This window comes from Heterodontus francisci, chromosome 20 (assembly GCF_036365525.1).
Source record: "Heterodontus francisci isolate sHetFra1 chromosome 20, sHetFra1.hap1, whole genome shotgun sequence".
Lineage (NCBI taxonomy): Eukaryota > Metazoa > Chordata > Chondrichthyes > Heterodontiformes > Heterodontidae > Heterodontus > Heterodontus francisci.
Genome location: NC_090390.1, coordinates 14,679,603 through 14,706,048, shown reverse-complemented (window position 1 = coordinate 14,706,048; position 26,446 = coordinate 14,679,603). Strand labels below are relative to the sequence as shown.

Genomic DNA, 26,446 nt, shown 5'->3' with positions numbered 1-26,446 from the left:
CCCCCCCGCGCTCTCCTTCCACCCCCCCGCGCTCTCCTTCCACCCCCCCGCGCTCTCCTTCCACCCCCCCGCGCTCTCCTTCCACCCCCCCGCGCTCTCCTTCCACCCCCCCGCGCTCTCCTTCCACCCCCCCGCGCTCTCCTTCCACCCCCCCGCGCTCTCCTTCCACCCCCCCGCGCTCTCCTTCCACCCCCCCGCGCTCTCCTTCCACCCCCCCGCGCTCTCCTTCCACCCCCCCGCGCTCTCCTTCCACCCCCCCGCGCTCTCCTTCCACCCCCCCGCGCTCTCCTTCCACCCCCCCGCGCTCTCCTTCCACCCCCCCGCGCTCTCCTTCCACCCCCCCGCGCTCTCCTTCCACCCCCCCGCGCTCTCCTTCCACCCCCCCGCGCTCTCCTTCCACCCCCCCGCGCTCTCCTTCCACCCCCCCGCGCTCTCCTTCCACCCCCCCGCGCTCTCCTTCCACCCCCCCGCGCTCTCCTTCCACCCCCCCGCGCTCTCCTTCCACCCCCCCGCGCTCTCCTTCCACCCCCCCGCGCTCTCCTTCCACCCCCCCGCGCTCTCCTTCCACCCCCCCGCGCTCTCCTTCCACCCCCCCGCGCTCTCCTTCCACCCCCCCGCGCTCTCCTTCCACCCCCCCGCGCTCTCCTTCCACCCCCCCGCGCTCTCCTTCCACCCCCCCGCGCTCTCCTTCCACCCCCCCGCGCTCTCCTTCCACCCCCCCGCGCTCTCCTTCCACCCCCCCGCGCTCTCCTTCCACCCCCCCGCGCTCTCCTTCCACCCCCCCGCGCTCTCCTTCCACCCCCCCGCGCTCTCCTTCCACCCCCCCGCGCTCTCCTTCCACCCCCCCGCGCTCTCCTTCCACCCCCCCGCGCTCTCCTTCCACCCCCCCGCGCTCTCCTTCCACCCCCCCGCGCTCTCCTTCCACCCCCCCGCGCTCTCCTTCCACCCCCCCGCGCTCTCCTTCCACCCCCCCGCGCTCTCCTTCCACCCCCCCGCGCTCTCCTTCCACCCCCCCGCGCTCTCCTTCCACCCCCCCGCGCTCTCCTTCCACCCCCCCGCGCTCTCCTTCCACCCCCCCGCGCTCTCCTTCCACCCCCCCGCGCTCTCCTTCCACCCCCCCGCGCTCTCCTTCCACCCCCCCGCGCTCTCCTTCCACCCCCCCGCGCTCTCCTTCCACCCCCCCGCGCTCTCCTTCCACCCCCCCGCGCTCTCCTTCCACCCCCCCGCGCTCTCCTTCCACCCCCCCGCGCTCTCCTTCCACCCCCCCGCGCTCTCCTTCCACCCCCCCGCGCTCTCCTTCCACCCCCCCGCGCTCTCCTTCCACCCCCCCGCGCTCTCCTTCCACCCCCCCGCGCTCTCCTTCCACCCCCCCGCGCTCTCCTTCCACCCCCCCGCGCTCTCCTTCCACCCCCCCGCGCTCTCCTTCCACCCCCCCGCGCTCTCCTTCCACCCCCCCGCGCTCTCCTTCCACCCCCCCGCGCTCTCCTTCCACCCCCCCGCGCTCTCCTTCCACCCCCCCGCGCTCTCCTTCCACCCCCCCGCGCTCTCCTTCCACCCCCCCGCGCTCTCCTTCCACCCCCCCCGCGCTCTCCTTCCACCCCCCCGCGCTCTCCTTCCACCCCCCCGCGCTCTCCTTCCACCCCCCCGCGCTCTCCTTCCACCCCCCCGCGCTCTCCTTCCACCCCCCCGCGCTCTCCTTCCACCCCCCCCGCGCTCTCCTTCCACCCCCCCCGCGCTCTCCTTCCACCCCCCCGCGCTCTCCTTCCCCCCCACTTTTGAATGCTTCAATTGAACCTGCCTCCACCACACTCTCAGGCAGCGCATTGCAGACCATGAACACTCTCTGCGTGAAAAGACTTTTCCTCATGTCACTTTTGCTTCTTTTGCCAATTACCTTGTATTTGTGCCTGCTCATTCTCGATCTTTTCACAAGTGGGAACACTTTCTTCCGATATACTCTCTCCAGTCTCCACATGATTTTGAATGCCTCTGTCAAACCACCTCTCGGCCTTCTCTTATCCAAGGAGGCTTTATATACCCACTCAGCTCTTGTGCTTATACCCACTCAATTCTCACTCTGTATACCCACTCAACTCTTGTTCTGCATGCCCAGCCCAGCTCTCTCTCTGTCGCCTCCAACCAGCTCTCTCTCTGTCGCCTCCACGCAGATCTCTCTCTTTCGCCTCCACGCAGATCTCTCTCTTTCGCCCCCGCGCAGCTCTCTCTCTGTTCCCCTGCCCAGCTCCCTCTCTGTCACCCCCGCCCAGCTCTCGCTCTGTCACCCCCGCCCAGCTCTCGCTCTGTCACCCCCGCCCAGCTCTCGCTCTGTCACCCCCGCCCAGCTCTCGCTCTGTCACCCCCGCCCAGCTCTCGCTCTGTCACCCCCGCCCAGCTCTCGCTCTGTCACCCCCGCCCAGCTCTCGCTCTGTCACCCCCGCCCAGCTCTCGCTCTGTCACCCCCGCCCAGCTCTCGCTCTGTCACCCCCGCCCAGCTCTCGCTCTGTCACCCCCGCCCAGCTCTCGCTCTGTCACCCCCGCCCAGCTCTCGCTCTGTCACCCCCGCCCAGCTCTCGCTCTGTCACCCCCGCCCAGCTCTCGCTCTGTCACCCCCGCCCAGCTCTCGCTCTGTCACCCCCGCCCAGCTCTCGCTCTGTCACCCCCGCCCAGCTCTCGCTCTGTCACCCCCGCCCAGCTCTCGCTCTGTCACCCCCGCCCAGCTCTCGCTCTGTCACCCCCGCCCAGCTCTCGCTCTGTCACCCCCGCCCAGCTCTCGCTCTGTCACCCCCGCCCAGCTCTCGCTCTGTCACCCCCGCCCAGCTCTCGCTCTGTCACCCCCGCCCAGCTCTCGCTCTGTCACCCCCGCCCAGCTCTCGCTCTGTCACCCCCGCCCAGCTCTCGCTCTGTCACCCCCGCCCAGCTCTCGCTCTGTCACCCCCGCCCAGCTCTCGCTCTGTCACCCCCGCCCAGCTCTCGCTCTGTCACCCCCGCCCAGCTCTCGCTCTGTCACCCCCGCCCAGCTCTCGCTCTGTCACCCCCGCCCAGCTCTCGCTCTGTCACCCCCGCCCAGCTCTCGCTCTGTCACCCCCGCCCAGCTCTCGCTCTGTCACCCCCGCCCAGCTCTCGCTCTGTCACCCCCGCCCAGCTCTCGCTCTGTCACCCCCGCCCAGCTCTCGCTCTGTCACCCCCGCCCAGCTCTCTCTCTCTCACCCCCGCCCAGCTATGTCGCCCCCGCCCAGCTCTCTCTCTGTCGTCCCCGCCCAGCTCTCTCTCTGTCGTCCCCGCCCAGCTCTCCCTCTGTCGCCCCCGCCCAGCTCTCTCTCTCTGTCGCCTCCACGCAACTCTCTCTCTGTCACCCCAGCGCAGTTCTCTCTCGGTCGCCCCCGCCCAGCTCTCTCTCTCTGTCGCCCCCGCCCAGCTCTCTCTCTGTCGCCCCCGCCCAGCGCTCTCTCTCTGTCGCCCCCGCCCAGCTCTCTCTCTGTCGCCCCCGCCCAGCTCTCTCTCTGTCGCCCCCGCCCAGGTCTCTCTCTGTCGTCCCCACACAGTTCTCTCTCTGTCGCCCCCGCCCAGCTCTCACTCTGTCTCCCTTTATCATATTGTGTGGCACTACCACCGTGCTAAATGGGATAAATTCCGAACAGATCTAGCAATGCAAAACTGGGCATCCATGAGGCAGCAGCAGAATTGTGCTCAACCACAATCTGTAATGTAATGGCCCGGCATATCCCCCACTCTACCATCACCATCAAGCTGGGAGATCAACCATGGTTCAATGAAGAGCACAGGAGGGCATGCCAGGAGCAGCACCAGGCGTACCTCAAAAAGAGGTATTAAGCTGGTGAAGCTGCAACCCAGGACTAATAGCATAAGCAGCATGCGATAGACAGAGGTCAGCGATCCCATAACCAATGGATCAGATCTAAGCTCTGCAGTCGTGCTACATCCAGTCATGAATGTTGGTGGACAATTACACACTAACAGGAAGAAGTGGCTCCACAAATATTCTCATCCACAATGATGGGGGAGCCCAGTACGTCAGTGCGAAAGATAAGGCTGAAGCACTTGCAACACTCTTCAGCCAGAAGTGCCGAGTGGATGATCCATCTCGGCCTCCTCATGATCTCCTCAGCATCACAGATGCCAGACTTCAGCCAATTTGATTCACTCCATGTGATATCAAGAAATGACTGAAGGCACTGGATACTGCAATGGTTACGGCCCCTGACAATATTCTGGCAATACTGCTAAAGACCTGTGCTCCAGAACATGCCACGCCCCTAGCCAAGCTGTTCCAGTACAGCTGCAACACTGGCATCTACCCGGCTATGTGGAAAATTGCCCAGGTATGTCCTGTACACAAAAAGCAGGACAAGTCCAACCCGGCCAATTACTGCCCCATCGGTCTACTCTCAATCATCAGTAAAGTAATGGAAGGTGTCGTCGACAGTGCTATCAAGCGGCACTTTCTTAGCAATAACCTGCTCAGTGATGCTCAGTTTGGGTTCCGCCAGGGCCACTCAGCCCCTGACCTCATTACAGCCTCAGTTCAAACATGGACAAAAGAACTGAACTCCTGAGGTGAGGTGAGAGTGACTCCCCTTGACATCAAGGCAACATTTGATCGAGTATGGCATCAAGGAGCCCTAGCAAAACTGCAGTCAAGGGGAATCGGGGGGAAAACTCTCCACTGGTTGGAGTTGTTGGAGGTCAATCATCTGAGCTCCAGGACATCACTGCAGGAGTTCCTCAGGGTAGGGTCCTAGGCCCAACCATCTTCAGCTGCTTCATCAATGACCTTCCTTCAATCATAAGGTCAGATGTGGGGATGTTCGCTGACGATTGCACAATGTTCAGCACCATTCGCAACTCCTCAGATACTAAAGCAGTCCGTGCAGAAATGCAGCAAGACCTGGACAATATCCAGGCTTGGGCTGATATGTGGCAAGTATCATTTGTGCCACACAAATGCCAGGCAATGATCATCTCCAACAAGAGAGAATCTAACCATCTCCCCTTGACATTCAATGGCATTACCATCACTGAATCCCCGACTACCAAAATCCTGGAATGACCATTGACCAGAAACTGAACTGGAGTATCCATATAAATACCGTGGCTACAAGAGCAGGTCAGAGGCGCGAAATCCTGCGGCGAGTAACTCAGCTCCTGACTCCCCACAGCCTGTCCACCATCTACAAGGCACAAGTCAGGAGTGTGATGGAATACTCTCCACTTGCCTGGATGGGTGCAGCTCCAACAACAGCTCAAGAAGATCGACACCATCCAGAACAAAGCAGCCCACTTTATTGGCACCCATCCATAAACATTCACTCCCTCCACCACCTACGTACAGTGGCAGCAGTGTGTACCATCTATCCTTAGACAGCACCTTCCAGACCCGTCACCTCTACCACCTAGAAGTGCAAGGGCAGCAAATGCATGGGAACACCAGCACCTGCAAGTTCCCCTCCAAGCCACACACCATCCTGACTTGGAACTATATCTTCGTTCCTTCACTGTCACTGGGTCAAAATCCTGGAACACCCTTCCTAACAGCAGTGAGTGTACCTACCCCACATGGACTGCAGCAGTTCAAGAAGGCAGCTCACCACCACCTTCTCGAGGACAATTAGGAATGGGCAATAAATGCTGGCCTCGCCAGCGAGGCTCACATCCAATGAATGAATTAAAAAAAAAACCCGCTCAGCTCTCACTCTTTACACCGGCGCAGCTCCCGTTCTGTATACCCGCTCAGCTCTGGCTCTGAATACCTGCTCAGCTCTCGCTCTTTATACCCCGCTTGGCTCTCATTCTGGAAACCCACTCAGCTCTCGATCTTTATACCCGACTCAGCTCTCGTTCTGTGTACCCGCTCAGCTCTCGTTCTGTGTACCCGCTCAGCTCTCGTTCTGTGTACCCGCTCAGCTCTCGTTCTGTATACCCGCTCAGCTCTTGCTCTTTATACCCACTCAGTTCTCGCTGTTTATACCTGCTCAGCTCTTGTCCCTTCCCAACGTGAAGACTCACTCTCTCTGCCACTCTTTATACCCCACTCAGCTCTCACTCTTTATACCTGCTCAGCTCTCACCCCTTCCCAAAGTGAATACTCACTCTCTCTGCCACTCTTTATACCCCGCTCAGCTCTCACTCTTTATACCTGCTCAGCTCTTGTCCCTTCCCAACGTGAAGACTCACTCTCTCTGCCACTCTTTATACCCGCTCAGCTCTCACCCCTTCCCAAACTGAAGACTCACTCACTCTGCCACTCTTTATACCTGCTCAGCTCTCACCCCTTCCCAAAGTGAATACTCACTCTCTCTGCCACTCTTTATACCCGCTCAGCTCTCGCCCCTTCCCAAAGTGAAGACTCACTCTCTCTGCCACTCTTTATACCCCGCTCAGCTCTCACCCCTTCCCAAGGTGAAGACTCACTCTCTCTGCCACTCTTTATACCCGCTCAGCTCTCGCTCTTTATACCCGCTCAGCTCTCGCCCCTTCCCAAACTGAAGACTCGCTCTCTCTGCCACTCTTTATACCCCGTTCAGCTCTCGCCCCTTCCTGATATGTCTCTGTCCCCATTTTCTTTCCCCGATATCTCTCTCTCTCCTCCCCTCTCTCTCCCCCCTGCTCACTCTCTCTCTCTCTCTCTCTCTCTCCACCCCACCAGCTCTCCCCATGTTCTTTCTGTTCCTTTCTAGGTCCTCTTGTTCTTTTCTCTCTCACTCTCAGTCTCTCTCTGTCCTTCTCTCTCTCCCCCTCCCCCTCCAGTTGAGTCAGCTGACTGCAGTCAGAAAAACTGATTTGCCACGAGTGGTGTCATGCAGCGGTCTATATCCCTGAAATAAACTAAACAAACTGTTTGAAAATAGACACTTTCTTAACAGCAAAGGGCTGTTTTCGATCTTTCCAGCATTCCTGTATAGCTAGAGGTACAAAGGTATTCCAAACAAAATGGATGCTAAAATAAAAGTAAAATACTGCGGATGCTGGAAATCTGAAATAAAAACAAGAAATGCATGGATCTACTCAGCAGGTCTGGCAGCATCTGTGGAGTGAGAAGCAGAGTTAACGTTTCGGGTTAGTGGGATGGAAGTGTCTGAAGAAGGGTCACTGACCCGAAAGGTTAAGTCTGCTTCTCTTTCCACAGATGCTGCCAGACCTGCTGAGTATTTCCAGCATTTCTTGTTTTTATTTAAAATGGATGCTAATCTCAATTACAATCATTGAATAAGTAGATTGTTCCAAAATAAAAACAAGAAATGCTGGAACCACTCAGCAGGTCTGGCAGCATCTATGGAAAGAGAAGCAGAGTTAACGTTTCGGGTCAGTGACCCTTCTACGGAACTGACAAATAGTAGATTGTTCCATTGGGAAAGGGTGAGGATCCTCCAAATGACGATGAACATGACTAATGCCGTTGTTTTCTGTCCCACTTATTGACTCCGCTCCCTCAACGCTGCCCTAATCCCACTCTGACACTAGCTCGGACTGAATCTGTCTCTTCAAGACCTGGAGCTGAACTTCAAACCGCACATCTCATTCCTCAGCAAGATTGGGTATGTCCACTCTGCAACCCTACCTTACCATTCTGCTGCTGAAATCCACATCCACACTTCGTCCACTCTCGACTTGACTTTTCCACTGCCCCACCCTACCTACCCCCGCATGTTCACCTCCCCTCTCCCCCAGACCAAACTCCTGGCATGGCCCCCACACCCTCCCGCCAACCATGCCCCCCTTTCCCGGTGCCCCCACTGTCCTGGCGCAACCCACCTCCTGGCCATCCCTCCCTGGCGCACGCCCCCTTGTGACACTTCCATCCCACCATCCTAGTGCACAAAGCCCCTCTCATGGCTCCTCGCGTCACCCTCTCACCCCACCACATAAATTCTATATGATGCGTTACTCAGTTGCCCAAATCCCCTCTCAGTACCGCTCTGCCATCACCTTTGTTCTCAGTTGGCTGTTGCTCAGCAATTCAAACTTAAAGTCCTTGTCCTTCTCTCCAAATCCCTCCAGAGGACTTGCCCCTCTCTCTCTCTCTCTGAAACCTCTTCTATCCTTCGATCTCCCAGCTGCACTCTTTGTTCTCTGTCCTTCTGATTTACCCCTCTCCCTGTGTCCCACCAGAGTTCCAGCTGCCTTGGTCCCCACACTCTATGACCACCATCTCACTCTGTCTTCATTTCCTGGGCCAAGCCTTCAGTCCCCTCTCTGAACTCCCCACCATGGCTTGGTGGCCATCTCCACTCCCCACATTACCCCCAGAAAATCATCTTATGGTCTTTTCTACTTTTTGTTATTCATGGGATGTGGACGTCGTTGGCTAGGCCAGCATTTATTGCCCATCCCTAATTTTGCTTGAGAAGGTGGTGGTAAGCCACCTTCTTGAAATGCTGCAGTCCATGTGGGGTAAGAACAGCACTGTGGGTGTAAGGAAGGGAGTTCCAGAATTTTGACCCAGTGACAGTGAAGGAACGGTGATATAATTCCAAGTCAGGATGGTGCGGCCTGGAGGGGAACTTGCAGGTGGTGGTGTTCCCATGCATCTGCTGCCCTTGTCCTTCTAGGTGGTAGAGCTTGCAGGTTTGGAAGGTACCGTCAGAGGAGCCTTGGTACTTTGCTGCAGTGCATCTTGTAGATGGTACACACTGTTGTCACTGTGCATTGGTGCTGAAAGGAGTGAATGTTGAAGGTGGTGGTTGGTGTGCCAATCAAGGGGGCTGCTTTGTCCTGGATGGTGTCGAGCTTCTTGAGTGTTTTGGAGCTGCACCTATCCAGGCAAGTGGAGAATATTCCATTACACTCCTGACTTGTGCCTTGTGGTGGACAGGCTTTGGGGAGTCAGGAGGTGAGTTACTTGCTGCAGAATTCCCAGCCTCTTACCTGCTGTTATAGCCACAATACTTATATGGCTGGTGCAGTTCAGTTTCTGGTCAGTGGTAACCCACAGGATGTTTATGGTTGGGGGATTCAATGATGGTAATGCCTTTGAATGTCAAGGGGAGGGAGTTAGATTCCCTCTTGTTTGAGATGGTCATTGCCTGGCACTTGTGTGTTGTAAATATTATTTGCCGTTTATCAGCCTAAGCCTGAATGTTGTCTAGGTCTTGCTGCAAGCAGGCATGGACTGCTTCAGTATCTGAGGAGTTGCAAATGGAACTTGAACACTGTGCCATCATTAGCGAGCTTCCTTATTTTTGACCTTATGATGGAGGGAAGGTCATTGATGAAGCAGCTGAAGATGGTTGGGCCTCAGACACTATCCTGAGGAACTCCTGCAGTGATGTCCTGTGGCTGAGATGATTGGCCTCCAACAACCACAGCCATCTTTCTTTTTGCTAGGTATGACTCCAACCAGTGGAGAGCTTTCCCCCCAATTCCCATTGACTTCAGTTTTGCTGGAGATCCTTGATGCCATACTCAGTCAAATGCTGCCTTGATGTCAAGGGCAGTCACTCTCACACCTCTGGAGTTCAGCTCTTTTGTCCATGTTTGGACCAAGATTGTAATGTGATCTGGAGTGGACTGGTCCTGGCGGAATCCAAACTGAGCATCTGTGAGTATGTCCTTGGTGACTAACTGTCGTTTGATAGCACTTGCCATCACTATCACTAAGTTGACGATTGAAACTAAACTGATGGTGCTACCTAAATGCAAGTTGGTTGTATTGAAAATCAGTAACCCATAAGCCACACTTTTGGCTTTTCTTCACCCAGTAATGTTGAAACAGGACAGTTTATATACCTTATCCAAAGTAACTTGTTGCGAGCATGGAACTCCAACAATGCCCCCGACACCCCGGCCCGTCTCAAAGCAGCATTTGTACACAGCCCTCCCCCACTTACCCATGGGATGGGGGTTCTTCCTAGAGTTTTGTCCCTTTGGTTAACCCTTTGCTCGTCCTGTTGCTGTGCTCTCCCTCAGATATGCTCGCAATCAGTCACTTGGAACACATTCCAAGATAAACAAACCAGGCAGAATATTGCGTGCAAAGTTCCACTAGTTGCCCTGGTGCAGTGATTGGGACAGTAGGATGAGGTAGGGAGATATCAGCTGAGGTCCTTGCTCCTGAACACTGTCCAGTCACTCTCTGCTGGAAAATGCAAGTGAATCTCCATCAGGTGAGGTCACAGACTGTTGTATTGCCTCCTGTGGTTAAATATCCCACTGGCAGTTACTGTCTGGGCTCATCTGTAGTTATTAGCCATTGGATAATGGTGGCAAGGGCTGATGAAAATGTTGAAATTGTACCTAGTAAGAATCAGTTCCTTCAAGAAGAGGGGAAGAAGGTGGAAAATAGCCATTAAATAAATAGATGCAGCTAAAATGAATATTAACCTTGCGTGTCATGTTGCAGGTGATGTGTCCCCAATACCAATGGCGCCCATTGCTCAGTCCCAGTTTGTTCCCCTGGCAGAAGTGCTTTGCTGTGTTATCTCTGAGATGAATACGAGTCACATAACTGTAAACCAGGAAGCCCTGATGGAGTATTTGGTCAAGTGCTATCCAGGTAAATTTGCAGCACATGATTTGTTTTCAGGCATATCTTGAATCGCGTCAGTGGTTGTTTCCCTCGGCAGGTGCCCTGGCACCTCAGTCACTCTGATCCAGGCCCTTGATTTAAAATCCACGTTCTGAGCTGGATCTCTGCCTCTTCTTCCCAACATTTTTCCTATTATTCTGCAGGATAATTTGATGAACCAGAGAGAGGTTGAAGATCTGGGTCTGCCTCCCAACTGTTTGCCTCCCATTAATGCCCTGTCAGCCTGCAGTCAGCCACTTCTTGTTTTCTGGTTATGTACAGCCACCTATGCTCTCTCTCCCACGCTCAGCTGCTCACATAGGTGGAAACTCACAACCCACATAGGACACTTCAACGACAGAAGAGAGAAAGGATGATGAGGGGAGAAATGGAGAGCTCCTGCCAATCACCCAGCATCCACATAGGTCTCTCTCTCAGGTCCTGCTGCTTTCCTGTGGATGAACATCAGCCCACTAAAGCTTCTAGGACCCTAAACCAATAAACAGGTCCACACTCAGTCAGACTGGCCCTAGACCTCCAATGATCACCCACGCTCAGGACCCCAACTGTTCTATCACACCACATGGGTACAATTCTTGGTTGGACAGCTTGGAATTAAGTCAGCCAGATCTTATAAGTTGAAGATCACTTAAGGTTCAAGTACTGCAAATAAACTTCATGCCAGTTAATAGGGTCAATTGAACACCACGTTAATCACATTAAAGACTTTGCATCCACATGCCTCCATATACTGGCCGTTGTTCGCTCCTTCGGCCCCTTCTTACACACCCCATGCCTCTGTGGGGGAGCCCCAGGGCACGCTCCTTTCTCCATTGATTACCACCCCACCCCACCCCTGTCGATTCTCCCCGCCTGGCTCCGTCAACTCTTGCCCCTCACTCACCACCCCCCCCCACCTCTCCCTCGGCCCTAGCCCCTGGCCTGTTCCAGTTCTTATCTTCCTAATCGATGTAAAACCTTGTTTTTGATATTGTAGGTATAGCTACACCCTCCCAGGAAATCCTGCACAATGCCCTGGGCTTGCTAATTCAGGACAGGAAGATTTATCACACCGGAGAAGGATATTTCATTGTCACCCCACACACCTACTTCATTACCAGCAACATGGGGAAGCAGAGCCACCCATGGGTTCTGGATGAGGACCGTGCCTCCTCGCAGCCTCCCATCACGTACCTGGTGAGCGTGGAGAACTGTGAGGACCCAGTGAAGGAGAAGGACCTCCCTGAAGCCCCTCACTGCAAATCCTGCCGCTGCTTCAGCCAGCAAGAGGTGGAGCAGCAGCCAGACCAGCGGCTCTCCAATGAGGGTACTGGCCTAGGCCAGGGGAGCTGCAGGGAGCCCAGGCCTTCAGTTCAAAACAGGGCCACCTCTACATTGGTTGGGCATCAGGAGATTGAACTGAGCAGTGCCAAAGAGAAAGAAAATCCTTTCCGAAAGTTCGGCCTCAGCCTATTCCGGCGCAACACAAAGAAAGAGAGCCCCAAGAGAGTGTACAGGACCTTCTCAGCTCAGTTCCCCCCAGAGGAGTGGCCTGTTCGTGATGAGGCCAGCCTGGGGAACATTCCCCGAGAAGTGGAGCACCAACTCATCAAATGCATCAATCCCAGGCTCACTGTGGACAACCTCATCAGGCACACCCTGCTGATGAAGAAACAGGGAAAAGAGAACACTGCCCACTGTCACAGCACTTCAATGGAACAGCTGCTCGCCAAGCAGAGGCATCATTCTAAAGACAGCCCCCAAAAGGCACCAGCTAGATCACAGCAGCAGCGGACAGCACGGTCGAGCAGGGAGAAGAAAAAGATGAAGCGCAGGGGGTCGCTGCAGGCCAGCGAGGGTCTGCTGAGGCCTGGGAGTGGCCCAAGGCTGAAGGAGATGGCCAAGCCCAGAAGGAATGAGGGAGACCAACCACTGCCTGAGGAGCCAAAGGCCCAGCCCTGCAGAAGCAGCACCCCAACCACTCACGTATACAAGAAGAGAATCGACAAGCCTTTCTCCGGGGTCCCCTCAGTCAAACACCATCGCTCTCAAAAAACCAGGCTAAAGAGCCCAAGGTCTGAGGAGTGTGCCAGGGTGGGGAGGAAGTCACAGTCCCACTCCACCAGGGCAGACGGTATGCTCTCAGTGAAGGAGAGCCCTCAGGAGAAGTTCAAACCCAATGCTGGTCGGTATCTCAGGCCAGGTGAGGAGGATTCCATGGACCATCCAGAGAGCTGTGCTGTTAGGGCAGAGTGCAGACACCGGGGTTACACATGCCATAGTATCCCAAATGGCTGTCAAGCCCTGGATCGCCCACGCAAAAGTCAGACACCTGGCTCACCCACAGATGACCACATTACAAACCACGTACATCATTGTGTCCAGGCTGCAGGGAGAGCTCACCAAGAGCAGGAGAGAGAGGAACATATCCATGTGACGAGGCAGGAGGTGAGCCACGAGTATGGAGATGGTCCTGTCCCTCACACCTGGCAAGACCAAGCTCCCAAACTGGCACAGAACCCTGCCGTCCCTATAATAGTGAACCCTGAGAGTGTGGAGAGGCTCCCGAGCCAGTCTCATACATCCAGGGCACAGCTATTGCCACATGCACAAGCCTGCCAGCCAGAGGGTGGAGCAGCCAGTGAGCCAGAGACTGATGGGGGACAGAGTGAGACCTTTACTGATGATGATCAGACGCTGTACCAGAGGGAGTTGGATGAGGACGATGCCTGCAGCTCACTTTACCTCAATGATGATGCTGAGATCATGCCGTGTAGCCAGCTGTCCACAACCCTGGCTGGTCTTGGCTGTACTGATGACCCTGGCAGTGAAGGTGTGCCAGCCATGCTGGCCAATGAGAGCTGGGTTTTAACCAAGATTCTGCTGGAGGAACAGCAAACTGCAAATAGTGAGTTTGGTGAAAAGCAAGTGACTGGCTGGTTAAAAGCGAGTAATGGCAGCTTGGGGCAATCCAAGACCTGGTGTGGGACGGAGCAGCTGCACAGATACCAGCCAATGTCACAATTGGCAGACGAACATCTGGAGGAAGAGGAGCATCCAAGTGGGTGCGGAGAGGTGGCAGACCTCCTGGAGAGCCATATATTTGATTACTGTAATGTTACAGGTGCTGACCCTGATCCAGAGATTCTCCGAGACCCGAGCAGTGAAGGCACCCCAAACCCAGCCGGACAGGAGCTCTGGACCATGCACCAAGGAATGAAAGCCCAACTGATGAGAAACTTGGAGCGCAACCTGGGATTTCTTCACCACTCTCACAATACTGCATTATCACAGACAGGTCAAGAGGACCAAACTCATCTGGAGACACTGGAGAACCACAGCATTACCGGAGATAGCGGTATCGACTCACCACGGTCAGTGTTCAAGGGGTCAGGGGCTGAGTGATCTCACTGAGGTCAGGGGTTGAGAGATCTCACAGGGGTCTGGGTCAGATGGGGTCACATTGGGGTCAGTGGCTGACATTTCAATCATCATCACTAAAAACAGATTATCTGGTCATTATCACATTGCTGTTTCAAGCTTGCTGTTCGCAAATTGGCTGCTGCGTTTCTGACATTAAAACAGTGACTTCATTACAAAAGTACTTCATTGGCTGTAAATCACTTTGGGATGTCCCGAGGTTGTGAAAGGGCAATATAAATGCAAGTCTGTCTTTCTTTTCAGTGGGAAGGAGACAGAGGAGCAAATTTGCAAGTCAGTTACAGAAAGATGCGAGAACTTTACAGCAATGATAATGGGGCCTCAATTATCCTCATATAGAATGGGGGGAAACAGTGTAAAGAGAAAAGAAGGGGAGGAATTCCCCCTCTTTGTGTACAGGAGAACGTTCTTGATCACTTGTGCTTCCAGCCCAAGGAGGAGGGAAACAGTGTTGGATCTAGTTCTAGGGAATGAAAGATAAGCCCAGCAATTACAGGCCCGTCAGTTTAACTTAGGTGGTGGGAAAACTTCTAGAAAAAATAATTAGGGACAAAATCAATAGTTTCATGGACAAATGTGAGTTAATTAAGGAAAGCCAGCATGGATTTCTTAAGGGAAAATCATGTTTAACTAACTTGCTGGAGTTTTTTGAGGAGGTAACAGAGAGTTGATGAGGGCAATGCAGTTGATGTGGTGTACATCGACTTTCACAGTGCTACACAACAGACTTGTGAGCAAACTTGTAGCTCATGGAATAAAAGGGATGGTAGCAACATGGATGCGAAATTGACTGAATGACAGGAAACAAAGAGTAGTGGTTAATGGATGTTTTTTCAGGCTGGAGGAAGGTTTGTACTGGAGTTCCCCAGGGATCAGTGTTGGGACGCTTGCTTTTCCTGATATATATTAATGACCTAGACCTTGGTGTACAGGGCACAATTTCAAAGTTTGTGGATGATACAAAACTTGGACGCATTGTGAACTGTGAGGAGGATAGTGTAGAATTTCAAAAGAACATTGACAAGTTGGTGGAAAGGGCAGACAGATGGCAGGTAAAGTTCAATGCAGAGAAATGTGAAGTGATTCATTTTGGTAGGAAGAACATGGAGAGACAATATGGAATAAAGTGTACAATTCTAAAGGGGGTGCAGGAGCAGAGGGTGTATATGAGCATAAGTCATTGAAGGTGGCAGGACAGGTTGAGAGAGCAGTCAATAAGGTATACAGTATCCTGGGCTTTATTAAACAGGCATAGAGTACAAGAGTAAGGAAGTTATGTTGAATTTGTATAAGACACTAGTTCGGCCTCAGCTAGAGTATTGTGTCCAGTTCTGGGCTCCGCACTTTAGGAAAGACGTGAGGGCATTGGAGAGAGTACAGAAAAGATTCACGGGAATGGTTCCAGGGACGAGGAATTTCACTTATGAAGATAGTTTGGAGAAGTTAGGACTGTTTTCCTTGGAGAAGAGAAGGCTAAGAGGTGATTTGATAGCGGTATTCAAAATCATGAGGGGTCTGGATGGGTTGATGGAGAGAAACTGTTTCCACTCATGAAAGGATCGAGAACAAGAGGGCACAGATTTAAAGTATTTGGTAAGAGAAGCAAAAGTGACATGAGGAAAAACTTTTTCACGCAACAAGTGGTTAAGGCCTCGAATGCTCTGCCTGAGAACATGGTGGACGCAGGTTCAATTGAAGCATTCAAAAGGGTATTAGACAGTTAAGTGAAAAGGAAAAATGTGTAGGGTTATGGGGAGAAGATGGGAATGAAACTGAGAGAATTGCTCTTTTGGAGAGCCAGTGCGGACATGATGGGCCAAATGGCCTCCTTCTGTACTGTAACAATGCTGTGATTCTATGCTGTGATTAACTGAGATAAATTCAGTGTAAAAGGTACAGAGGGCCCAGAATTCTTAAACTGCATTCAGGAGAACTTTTTTTAGCCAGTATGTAGCAAACCCAACAAGAGAGGCAGTTCTGGACTTAGTTTTAGGGATCCGATCTGGGCAGGTGGAAGGAGTATCAGGTGAAGAGCATTTTGGTAGTAATGATCACAGTTCAGTTAGGTTTCGAAATTATGGAAAAGGATAAATGTAGACCAAGAGTAAAAGTTTTAAATTGGGGAAAGGCTAATTTTACTAAGCTGAGATGTGATTTGGCAAAAGTGGATTGGAAACAGCTACTTGAAAAGCAGTTTCTATTAGCAAGGGAGACTAGGAGGACACAGATTTAAGGTTTTATGTAAGAGATGCAGGAAGGATATGAGGAAAAACTTGTTTATGCAGCAAGGGGTAATGATTTGAGACTCTCTGCCACGAGGGTGGTGAAAGAGGAGACATTGAATTATTTCAAAGGGAAATTGGATGGGTACTTGAGGGAAATACACTTGCAGGCTATGGGGATACAGCGAGGGAATAGGACTGACTAGATTGTTCTACAGAGAGCCGGCATGGACTTGATGGGCCGAATGGCCTCCTTCTGTGCCGTAATGACTCCTGTGACTCTAAATCGGTGTCAGAGCAGTGGGAAGCATTCAAGGAGGACATACAGAGGGGGCTGAATAAATATGTGCAAAGGGTGGGGCTCCTAAATTCCAACCCTCCTGGATGTCAAAGAGCATACAGAGTGGGATAAAGCAAAAAAAAAGCTTATGTCAGATGGCAAAAGCTCAACACTGCAGAAAGCCTAGAGGAGTATAGAAATGGCAGGAGTGAATTTAAAAAGAAAATTAAGAAAGCAAAGAGAGGGCATGAAAGTAATATTGGAAAGTAAAATCAAGGAAAACCCAAAAATGTTTTATAAATATATAAAGAACAAGAAAATAACTAAGGAAAAATTAGGGCCAGTTAGAGACCAAAAATGTAACTTGGGCTGGAATTTTACCTGTTTAAAATGGACAGCGATGGACGCAGGGCGAGGGGGACGTATAATAACGCGAGATTGTGCATTCCAGAAGAGCAAGGAGGAGACCCTGAAAGGGGGGGGGGGGCAAACAGAAACGGACATCAGCGACTTGCTGATCACGTGCAGGGGCAGCTTTGTGATGGGGAAGCAGCAGAAGGCCACAGAGGGGACTGGGCGCAGACACCGGCATGGAAATGAGGGTACCCAGCAGCCAGGGTATACAGACAACAGATGAACTACCTCCAGATGTCACAGCAGCAGTGTCGCTGAAGACTGTGCCTGTCCTGAGAAGCAGTGACTGATATGTGCACCATGATGGCATTAGTGGGCATCAGATGCCTGTGGCTCACAAGGTCACTGTGACCCCAATTTTCTGTGCCTTAGGCTCATTACAGGGGTCCACTGCATATGTGCAGCATCTCCCAATCAGCCACACATCACTACATCAAGGTAGTGATAGATTTCCTCTTCAAGAGGGCCAACCATAACATCAAGTTCAGAACTAATTCGGACAGTCAGGCTGAGACAGCTAGAGGCTTTGGTGCCATGGCTGGATTCTCCCAGGTGCAAGAGCTCATAGACTGCACACTTGTGGCCATCAAGGCTCACACAGCCCAGCCAGGGGCCTTCATCAATCAGAAGGGATTTCACTTCCTCAACGTCCAACTCGTCTGTGACGACTACCAGCAGGTCCTGCAGGTGTGTGCTCATTACTGTAGGAGCAGTCACGACACTTACATTCTTCGGCACACCCGGGTGCCACAGCTTTTCAGCCCCCCTGCATGTCTGCAAAGATGGATACTTACCGACAGGGGTTACCCACTGATGACACCAGTAAGGAACCCAAGGACTAAGGCAGAGCAAGGCTATAACACAAGCCACGCTATGACCAGAGCGACCACTAAGCAGACCATCAGTCTGGTTAAAATGCTATTCAGGTGCCTGGACTGATCGGGTGGCATTCTTCAGTATGCCCCAGCAAGGATCTCCCCGGATGGTGGTGTAATGCTGTGTTTTGCACAACCTCGCACTGCAGAGGGGTGAGGCCCTGTCTACTGAAGACATAATGGAGCTTAAGGCATTCTCAGCTGAGGAGGATGGTGAGGAAGAGGAGCTGCAGCATGTTGACAGGCATAAGGGACTGCTTGGAAGGAGCCAAGATCTGGGCTCATGGAGGCTCGGGTGGCATTTATCCTCACTTGTTTCTCCTGACCTTTACCACTTCAGTCTCCAGGCAAATAAAGATCCAAACTCACAAAACTTCTGCTGGAAGCCCAGACCCTCTTGTCTACTAGCTCCTGTTGCTTCTGCCATGTGCAGATGAAGAGAACACACCCACGGTGAACCCCACCCAGCCACTGGGTCAACACCTCCCACCCTTGCATTTGTGGATGGCCACCATCACTTCATTGAGACAGTCATAAGCAACATTTAACATTTATTACATTAATCATAGCACTGAAGTGGAGATTCATCGCTATTATGAAGACCCGTGAGATCCAATTGCAGATAAAGTGTTTTCTTAAATCTCTTACACATGCTCCTATGTGGTCCTTCCCCTTTGCTGTAAGCAGAGGTGGAGGCAGGCTTCCCCACGGTCTGGGATGACGTTGGCGGTCATCCTCTGGCTGCCTGAGGCTGGAGGGGCCCAGCATGCTGAGGAGTTCCTGCAGAAGTGCTGGAGGCTTCACTGCCGTTGCATCTATCTGACGTGCAGGTGTCACTGGCAGAGAAGCTAAAGAGGCAGTGCCCATATCAGGAGCACCCTGAGAGGAGTCCCAGAAGCATAATGCCAGCTCTCGTGCCTCCTGCTCTATCAGGGTCAGTATCACGAGGAGTGGGATGCCACCATCGGTCCTTGCCCTCTTCCTTATATTCTGCATCCTCTTCTCCTGGGGAGATGCATGAGAATGGTGTCAGTGGCCGGAAGACTGCAAACACAATGTCTAAGCGCTTTGCATGCCTGCTGCAGCTTCCGTGTCCAGTGCCAGGCATGTGTCATTCGGTCACTCAGTCATTCAGGAGCAACCTTGCGTGAGTCGGCAGAGCTGCAGCCATTCCTTCCCTAATGTGAGCTCTGTCTCTCCAGCGGCTGCATCACCACACTTATCCACTTGCTGGCGCCCAAAGGGGACTGAAGTTTGGCACTGACTCTGGCAGAGCGGAGAAGATAATTGACCCACTTGCGGTACTGGATGCATGTTCTTCAGACGACCCCACGGCTGCTGACCTCCTCTGCGACGTCTGTCGAGGTTTGCTTGGTTGTGTGGGGATGTCTGCTCCTTCGGGCCCTAGGGAAGAGGATTTACCGCCTTGCCCAAGCAGCCTGGAGGAGGACATGCAGGAAGTCGTCACTGAACTGTGGGGCTACCCGTATTTGTGCTTCCACCATGCCCTCAAGCAGTTTCCACAGGCTTTTCGGTTGGCTGGAGTCAGGCAGAGGGACTTCCTTGTGGTAATAGAGTCATTACAGGCAGATGAGGGGGTGGCAGCAGGCAGAAGGGGTTGGTGGTCACGGGCACATGAGGGGTTGGTCACGGGCAGAAGGGGTTGGTGGTCACAGCCAAATGAGGGGGTTGTTCATGGGCAGATGAGTGGGGTTCGTCAGATGAGAGCTTCATCAGATGAAGGCTTCAATGAGACTTATGAGATCCAAGGGAAAGTGACAAGTTGGATTCAAAGTTGGCGTAATGTCAGGAAGCAAAGGGATATGGTCGACGGGTCAAATTCTGGTCTCTTTAAGGAAAGACGTCAAGGCATTGGAGAGTATGCAGAAGAGATTTACCAGAATGGTACTACGGTAAGAGATTTCAGTTATGTGGAGAGATTGGAGAAGCTGGCATTCTCCTTAGAGCAGAAAAGGTGAAGGGGAGATTTAATAGAGGTATTCAAAATTATGGAGGGTTTTGATAGAATAGATAGGGAGAAGCTGTTTCCAGTGACAGAAGAGTCAGTAACTAGAGAACACTAGAGTTCTACTTGTTGGTGAAAAGTAAGAACAGGACACAGATTGAGGACAGAGGATACACAGGGTTATTAGAACAGGGAATGTTTCACAAGAAGGGCCTGATTGTGGCAGAGATTGTGGAACATCCTTTAAAAAGGGAATTGGATAAAGATTTGTAAAGGAAGACTATAAAAGGATATGGAGCAAGGGAAGGGAAGTGGGATTGGAATAGACAGTTCCACTTAAAGAGCTGACACCAGCACAGACCTCATAGAGTCATAGAGTTATACAGGACAGAAACAGGCCCTTTGGCCCATCGTGTCTGTGCCAGCCATCAAGCACCTAACTATTCTAATCCCATTTTCCAGCACTTGGCTCATAGCCTTGTATGCTATGGCGTTTCAAGTGCTCACCTAAATACTTCTTAAATGTTGTGAGGGTTCCTGCCTCTACCACCTCTTCAGACAGTGTGTTCCAAATTCCAACCACCCTCTGGGTGAAAACATTTTTCCTCAAATCCCCTCTAAACCTCCTGCCCCTTACCTTAAATCTATGCCCCCTGGTTATTGACCCCCCCACTAAGGGAAAACGTTTCTTCCTATCTAACCTATCAATGCCCCTCATAATTTTGTATATCTCACTCATGACCCCCCTCAGCCTTCTCTGCTCTAAGGAAAACAATCCTAGCCTTTTCAGTCTCTCTTCATAGCTGAAATGCTCCAGCCCAGGCAACATCCTGGTGAATCTCCTCTGCACCCTCTCCAGTGCAATCACATCCTTCCTATAGTGTGGTGCCCAGAACTGTACACAGTACTCCAGCCGTGGCCTAACTAGCATTTTATACAGCTCTAACATAACCTCCCTGCTCTTATATTCTATGCCTCAGCTAATAAAGGCAAGTATCCCATAGGCCTTCCTAACCACCTTATCTACCTGTGCTGCTGCCTTCAGTGATCCATGGACAAGTACATGTCCCTCTGACCCTCTGTACTGCCTAGGGTCCTACCATCCATTGTACATTCCCTTGTCTTGTTAGTCCTCCCAAAATGCATCACCTCACACTTCTCAGTATAAATTCCATTTGCCACTGCTCCGCCCATCTTACCAGCCCATCTATATCGTCCTGTAATCGAAGGCTTTCCTCCTCACTATTTATGACACCACCAATTTTCATGTTTTCTGCGAACTTACTGATCATACCTCCTATATTCATGTCTAAATCATTAATGTACACTACAAACAGCAAGGGTCCCAGCACCGATCCCTGCGGTACACCACTGGTCACAGGCTTTCACTTGCAAAAACAACCCTCGACCATTACCCTCTGCCTCCTTCCACTAAGCCAATTTTGGATCCAATTTGCCAAATTGCCCTGGATCCCATGGGCTCTTACCTTCTTAACCAATCTCCCATGTGGGACCTTATCAAAAGTCTTACTGAAGTCCATGTAGACTACATCAACTGCTTTACCCTCATCTACACATCTAGTCACCACCTCGAAAAATTCAATCAAGTTAGTTAGACACGATCTCCCCCTGACAAAGCCATGCTGACTATCCCTGATTAATCCCTGCCTCTCCAAGTGAAGATTAATCTTGTCCCTCAGAATTATTTCCAACAGTTTCCCTACCACTGATGTTAGACTCACGGGCCTGTAATTACCTGGTTTATCCATGCTACCCATCTTAAATAATGGTACCACATTCGCTGTCCTCCAATCCTCTGGTACCTCTCCTGTGGCCAGAGAGGATCTGAAAATTTGTGTCAGAGCCCCTGCTATATCCTCCCTTGCCTCACATAACAGCCTGGGATACATCTCACCTGGGCCTGGGGATTTATCCACTTTTAAGCCCACTAAAACAGCTAATACTTCCTCCCTTTCAATGCTAATATGTTCAAGTATATCACAATCCCCCTCCCTGATCTCTACACCTACATCGTCCTTCTCCAGAGTGAACACAGATGAAAAGTAATAATTTAAAACCTCACCTATGTTCTCCAGCTTCACACACAGATTGCCACTTTGGTCCCTAATGGGCCCTATTCTTTCCCTGGTTATCCTCTTGCCCTGTATATACTTATATACTTATAAAATGCCTTTATCTTGCCCGCCAGTATTTTTTCATGTCACCTCTTTGCTTTCCTAATTAGTTTTTTAAGTACCCCCCTACACTTTCTATACTCCTCTAGTGCCTCTGCTGTTTTCAGTGCTCTGAATCTGCCATAAGCCTTTTTTTTCCTTATCCAATCCTCTATATCCCTTGACATCCAGGGTTCCCTGGACTTGTTGGTCCTACCCTTCACCTTAATGGGTACAAGTTGGCTTTTAACTCTCACTATTTTCTCTTTGAATGACTCCCACTGATCTGATGTAGACTTTCCTACAAGTAGCTGCTCCCAGTCCATTTTGCCAGATCCTGTTTTATCATATTGAAATCGGCCTTCCCCCAATTCAGTACCTTTCTGGTCCATTTTTGTCCTTTTCCATAACTAACTTAAATCTTACAGAGTTATGGTCACTATCCCCGAAATGCTCCCCCACTGACACTTCTACCACTTGTCTGGCTTCATTCCCTAGGAGTAGGTCCAGTACTGCCCCTTCTCTTGTAGGAGTTTCTACATACTGGCTCAAAAAGCTCTCCTGTATGCATTTTAAGAATTCTACCCCCTTTAAGCCTTTTGCACTAAGACTACCCCAGTTGATATTGGGGAAGTTGAAATCCCCTACTATTATTACCCTATTATTTTTGATAGGTTGAATAGCCTCGCTGTGCTGTAATTCCTATGATTTATTATAGGGGAGTTTTTTATTTTTCTCAGACTTCCATTTTCTGCATCTTTTTTCCTCCTATTTCTCAGGTTTCTCTTCATCCCCAGGTTTCTCTTCAGCCCCAGCCCTGGCTGGCTCTCGTTGATGTGGAGATGGGGAGAAATATTTTTAAGCAGCGAGTTATGAGGTCTTCTTTTTATTCACCGGATGTGGGTGTTTATTGCCCATTCTAATTGCCCTTAACATTATGACAACTGAGTGGATTGTCAGACCATTTCAGAGAGTAGTCAAAAGTCAACCATATTGCTCTGAGTTTAGAGTTGCATATAGTCCAGACCAGATACAAATAGCAGATCTCCTTCCCTAAAGGACGTCAGTGAACCTGGTGGATTTTTACAACAATCCAGTAGTTACATGGCCACAATTAGTGATCCTAGCTTTTTATTCAGGAATGCACAGCTTGAAAGGCTGGTGGAAGCAGATTCAATAATACCTTTCAAAAAGGAATTGGATAAATACTTGCAAAGTAAATATTTATGGGGCCACGCGGAAAGAGCAGGGGAGTGGGACTAATTGGATAGCTGTTTAAAAGAGCTAGAACAGGCAGAATGAGACAAATGGCCCCTTCTATGATTCTATAATATTTCTCAAGTTACAAACTACAGAAATGATCAGTTTTAATTTGAACCTCTTTTCTAGGACCCGAGTGAGTTTGGCATCAAACAACTCAATTGTTCTGGACAGCCTGAAACACCGGAGCTTGATGCAGAATTATGGAACCCTGAACAGCGTTGGGCGGAGTAGGGTTTTGTCTCAGCATCCCTTGCTGCAGCTCACCCCAGTAATGAATGTTTGATTGGCGGCTAGGAATGTAAAGTATCAGATAAATGTCATGGCTCTTACGTGTTCTAAAGCTGTCTGCACTGTGAATGAGTTGTGTATTCCACAGCTTTTATAAAACCAAATCTTTTATGCTAGTGGCCTTTGAATTATTCCCATTTAAGGATTTTTTTCATTCATGTAGGCATCACTGGCAAGGCCAATATTTAGTGCCCATCCTTAATTGCCCTTGTGGAGCAGTTTTGGTAAAACTGAGTGGCTTGTTAGGACATTTCAGAGGGCAGTTAAGAGTTAACCACATTGCTGTGGGTCTGGAATCACATGTAGGCCAGACCAGGTAAGGATGGCAGATTTCCTTCCCTAAAGGACTAGCTTTTCAGTTAATTAAATAAAATCTGGAATTAAAGTTAAATTCCCCAGTTGCCATGGTGGGATTTGAGCTTATATCTCCAGGTCACTGTATTACTAGCCCAGTAACATAACCACTATGGTACCATATCCTTTTCCATTGGTTTTAGTTGAAAAAAACTACAGTGTATTTTTATATGTTACTAAAAGGGATGTTTGTACAAAAAAACTTTTAAAGCAGGTAAAAATAAAAACACTTCTCAAAAGGTATTTGAGATCTATTTCTAATGTGTGAATCTTGAAACTTGTGTTTTTCTGGTTGGATGTGGAGTTAAGGGGGTTTTTGCTGAGGAATTCAAGAAAGGTTCTGAGAAAGTAAATGTCAAAGATTGTTCTACTGGTTGGTGAACAGTAAGAACGGGGCACAGATTGAGGACAGCGGTCACGGGCAAATGAGGGGGTGGTCATTATTAGAACAGGGAATGTTTCACAAGGGCCTGATTGTGGCAGAGATTGTGGAACATCCTTTAAAAAAGGGAATTGGATAAAGATTTGTAAAGGAAGACTATAAAAGGGTGTGGAACAAGGGAAGAGAAGTGGGATTAGACTAGACAGTTCCACTTAAAAGAGCTGACACCAGCACGAAAAGACTCGCTGTGCTGTAATTCCTATGATTTGGTATAGCAGCGTTTTATTTTTCTCAGACTTCCATTTTCTGCATTTTTTTCCTCCTGTTCTTTAAGCAGGCTCCATCATCCCCAGGTTTCCCTTCAGCCCCAGCCCTGGCTGGCTGTCACTTGTTTTCAGATTCCACATGTAATAGCTGCCCTCCTGTACATGGCCACTCTTTATGTATGAGCCCTCAGACATTGAAGCTATACCTGCAGCTGGTGAGAAGCCTTTTACGAGCTCACAGGACAACAGTCTTACTTGTACTGTGTCTTTATTGAACTGCCTGCTGATGGATGCCTGCAGTGAGTGCCTCATGGTAGAGGTAACATGACTACAGCAAGCCAGGAGGCACAATAGTACACTATTGCATTTCTATCCAAACAGAGCCCAGGATCACCTCAAGGAAAGCTCACATGCCTTGCCGAAATGTAGGTAACATCAGGTGGAGTACTGTGTCACTGGTACACAGACTGTCATGTGACAATCAACAACCAGTCAGTTGAGACATATGGAAACTGGTCAGTTACCTGAAAACTGCAAAACTTTGTTTTGGCAATTTATCTCCCCTCGTTTCCAAACACAAATCTTTGTTTTCTTTCCAAAAAATATACTTTATTCATAAATTTGTAAATTTAAATTACATGGTTCAAATTTGGCATTACATAAAGTGAGAAACTATTGAATTTCTTTCAGTACAGTGTATAGCGTTCTGAGATGCCTCACTTCATTTACAATTACAGGTTATATTTGCAAGATACATTTCATGTCAAACATTCTCTGGTGCATACAGCCCAAAGGGTTTTACACAGGTTCTATAAGAACAGATTTTTTTTCAAAATGTATACTACATTGGTAAAATTGATATCTGCTTCTCTGGAGGCTCGCAGAGTTCATCCAGTTAGTATCAGGGTCACTGGAAGGTCACAAGCTTTAGTCCCCTTTTGTGTTGAGGCGCTCTCAATGAAGAAACTGATATTGGCTACTGACGCCAATAATTAGCTTGTGTCTGAAGAATGGCTGGTTGGGTAAATGTTGCTGGCACTCTTGGAACCATTTCAGAAAATAATCAAAATCAGTTCTGGGCACCACACCTTAGGAAGGATATACTGGCCTTGGAGGCAGTGCAGTGTAGATTACCAGAATTATACCTGGACTCCAAGGGTTAAATTATGAGGAGAGATTACAAAACCTAGAGTTTATTTATTTTTTTAGAGATACAGCACTGAAACAGGGCCTTTGAGTCTGTGCCGACCAACAACCACCCATTTTATACTAATCCTACATTAACCCCATATTCCCTACCACATCCCCACCTTTCTCCTACCACCTACTTACACTAGGGGCAATTTACAATGACCAATTTACCTATCAACCTGCAAGTCTTTGGCTGTAGGAACACCCAGTGGAAACCCACACAGTCACAGGGAGAACTTGCAAACTCTGCACAGGCAGTACCCAGAACTGAACCCGGGTTGCTGGAGCTGTGAGGCTGCGGTGCTAACCACTGCGCCGCCAAGTTGTATTACTTGGAATTTAGAAGGTTAAGGGGCGATTTGATCAAAGTTTTCAAGATATTAAGGGGAGCAGATAGGGTAAATAGAAAATATTTCTGCTGCTCGAGGAGTCTATGAGTTAGGGGCATTGCCTAAAAATTAGAGCCAGACTTTTCAGGAGTGAAATTCGGAAACACTTGTACACAGTGCCCTCAGCAGGAAAATGACCTGCTCACCTACATTCTGATGATATAATTAAATCCCCTGCTAATTCTGACATTCACAGGGAACTAACCCCTTGCTAATACTGACACACTCCCAAATCCTCTGATGATATTAACGCATACTAAGATACTACCTGCTAATACTCACATCCTCCTAGCGAACCCCTGCTAATATTAATACCCTCCCAGGGATCCCCTGCTGATATTGATACCCTCCCGGGGGCCTCCTGCTATTACTGACATCCTCCCTGGGGCCTCCTGCTAATATTGACATCCTCCCAGGGA

At 50.5% G+C, this 26,446-nt stretch overlaps 1 protein-coding gene across 1 annotated transcript in view; it reads left to right on the top strand.

The window, feature by feature from the left end:
- LOC137380839 (storkhead-box protein 1-like) overlaps window positions 1-24,033 on the top strand; it is a 75,203-nt gene extending 51,170 nt beyond the window's left edge. Inside the window, exons 17-20 of the mRNA XM_068053250.1 lie at window positions 9,503-9,556; window positions 10,358-10,510; window positions 11,520-13,896; window positions 23,284-24,033. Coding sequence (XP_067909351.1) covers window positions 9,503-9,556; window positions 10,358-10,510; window positions 11,520-13,896; window positions 23,284-23,440 — 2,741 coding nt within the window. The 3' untranslated portion in view covers window positions 23,441-24,033. The remainder of the gene's footprint in view (window positions 1-9,502; window positions 9,557-10,357; window positions 10,511-11,519; window positions 13,897-23,283) is intronic.
- Window positions 24,034-26,446: the final 2,413 nt, after the last annotated feature.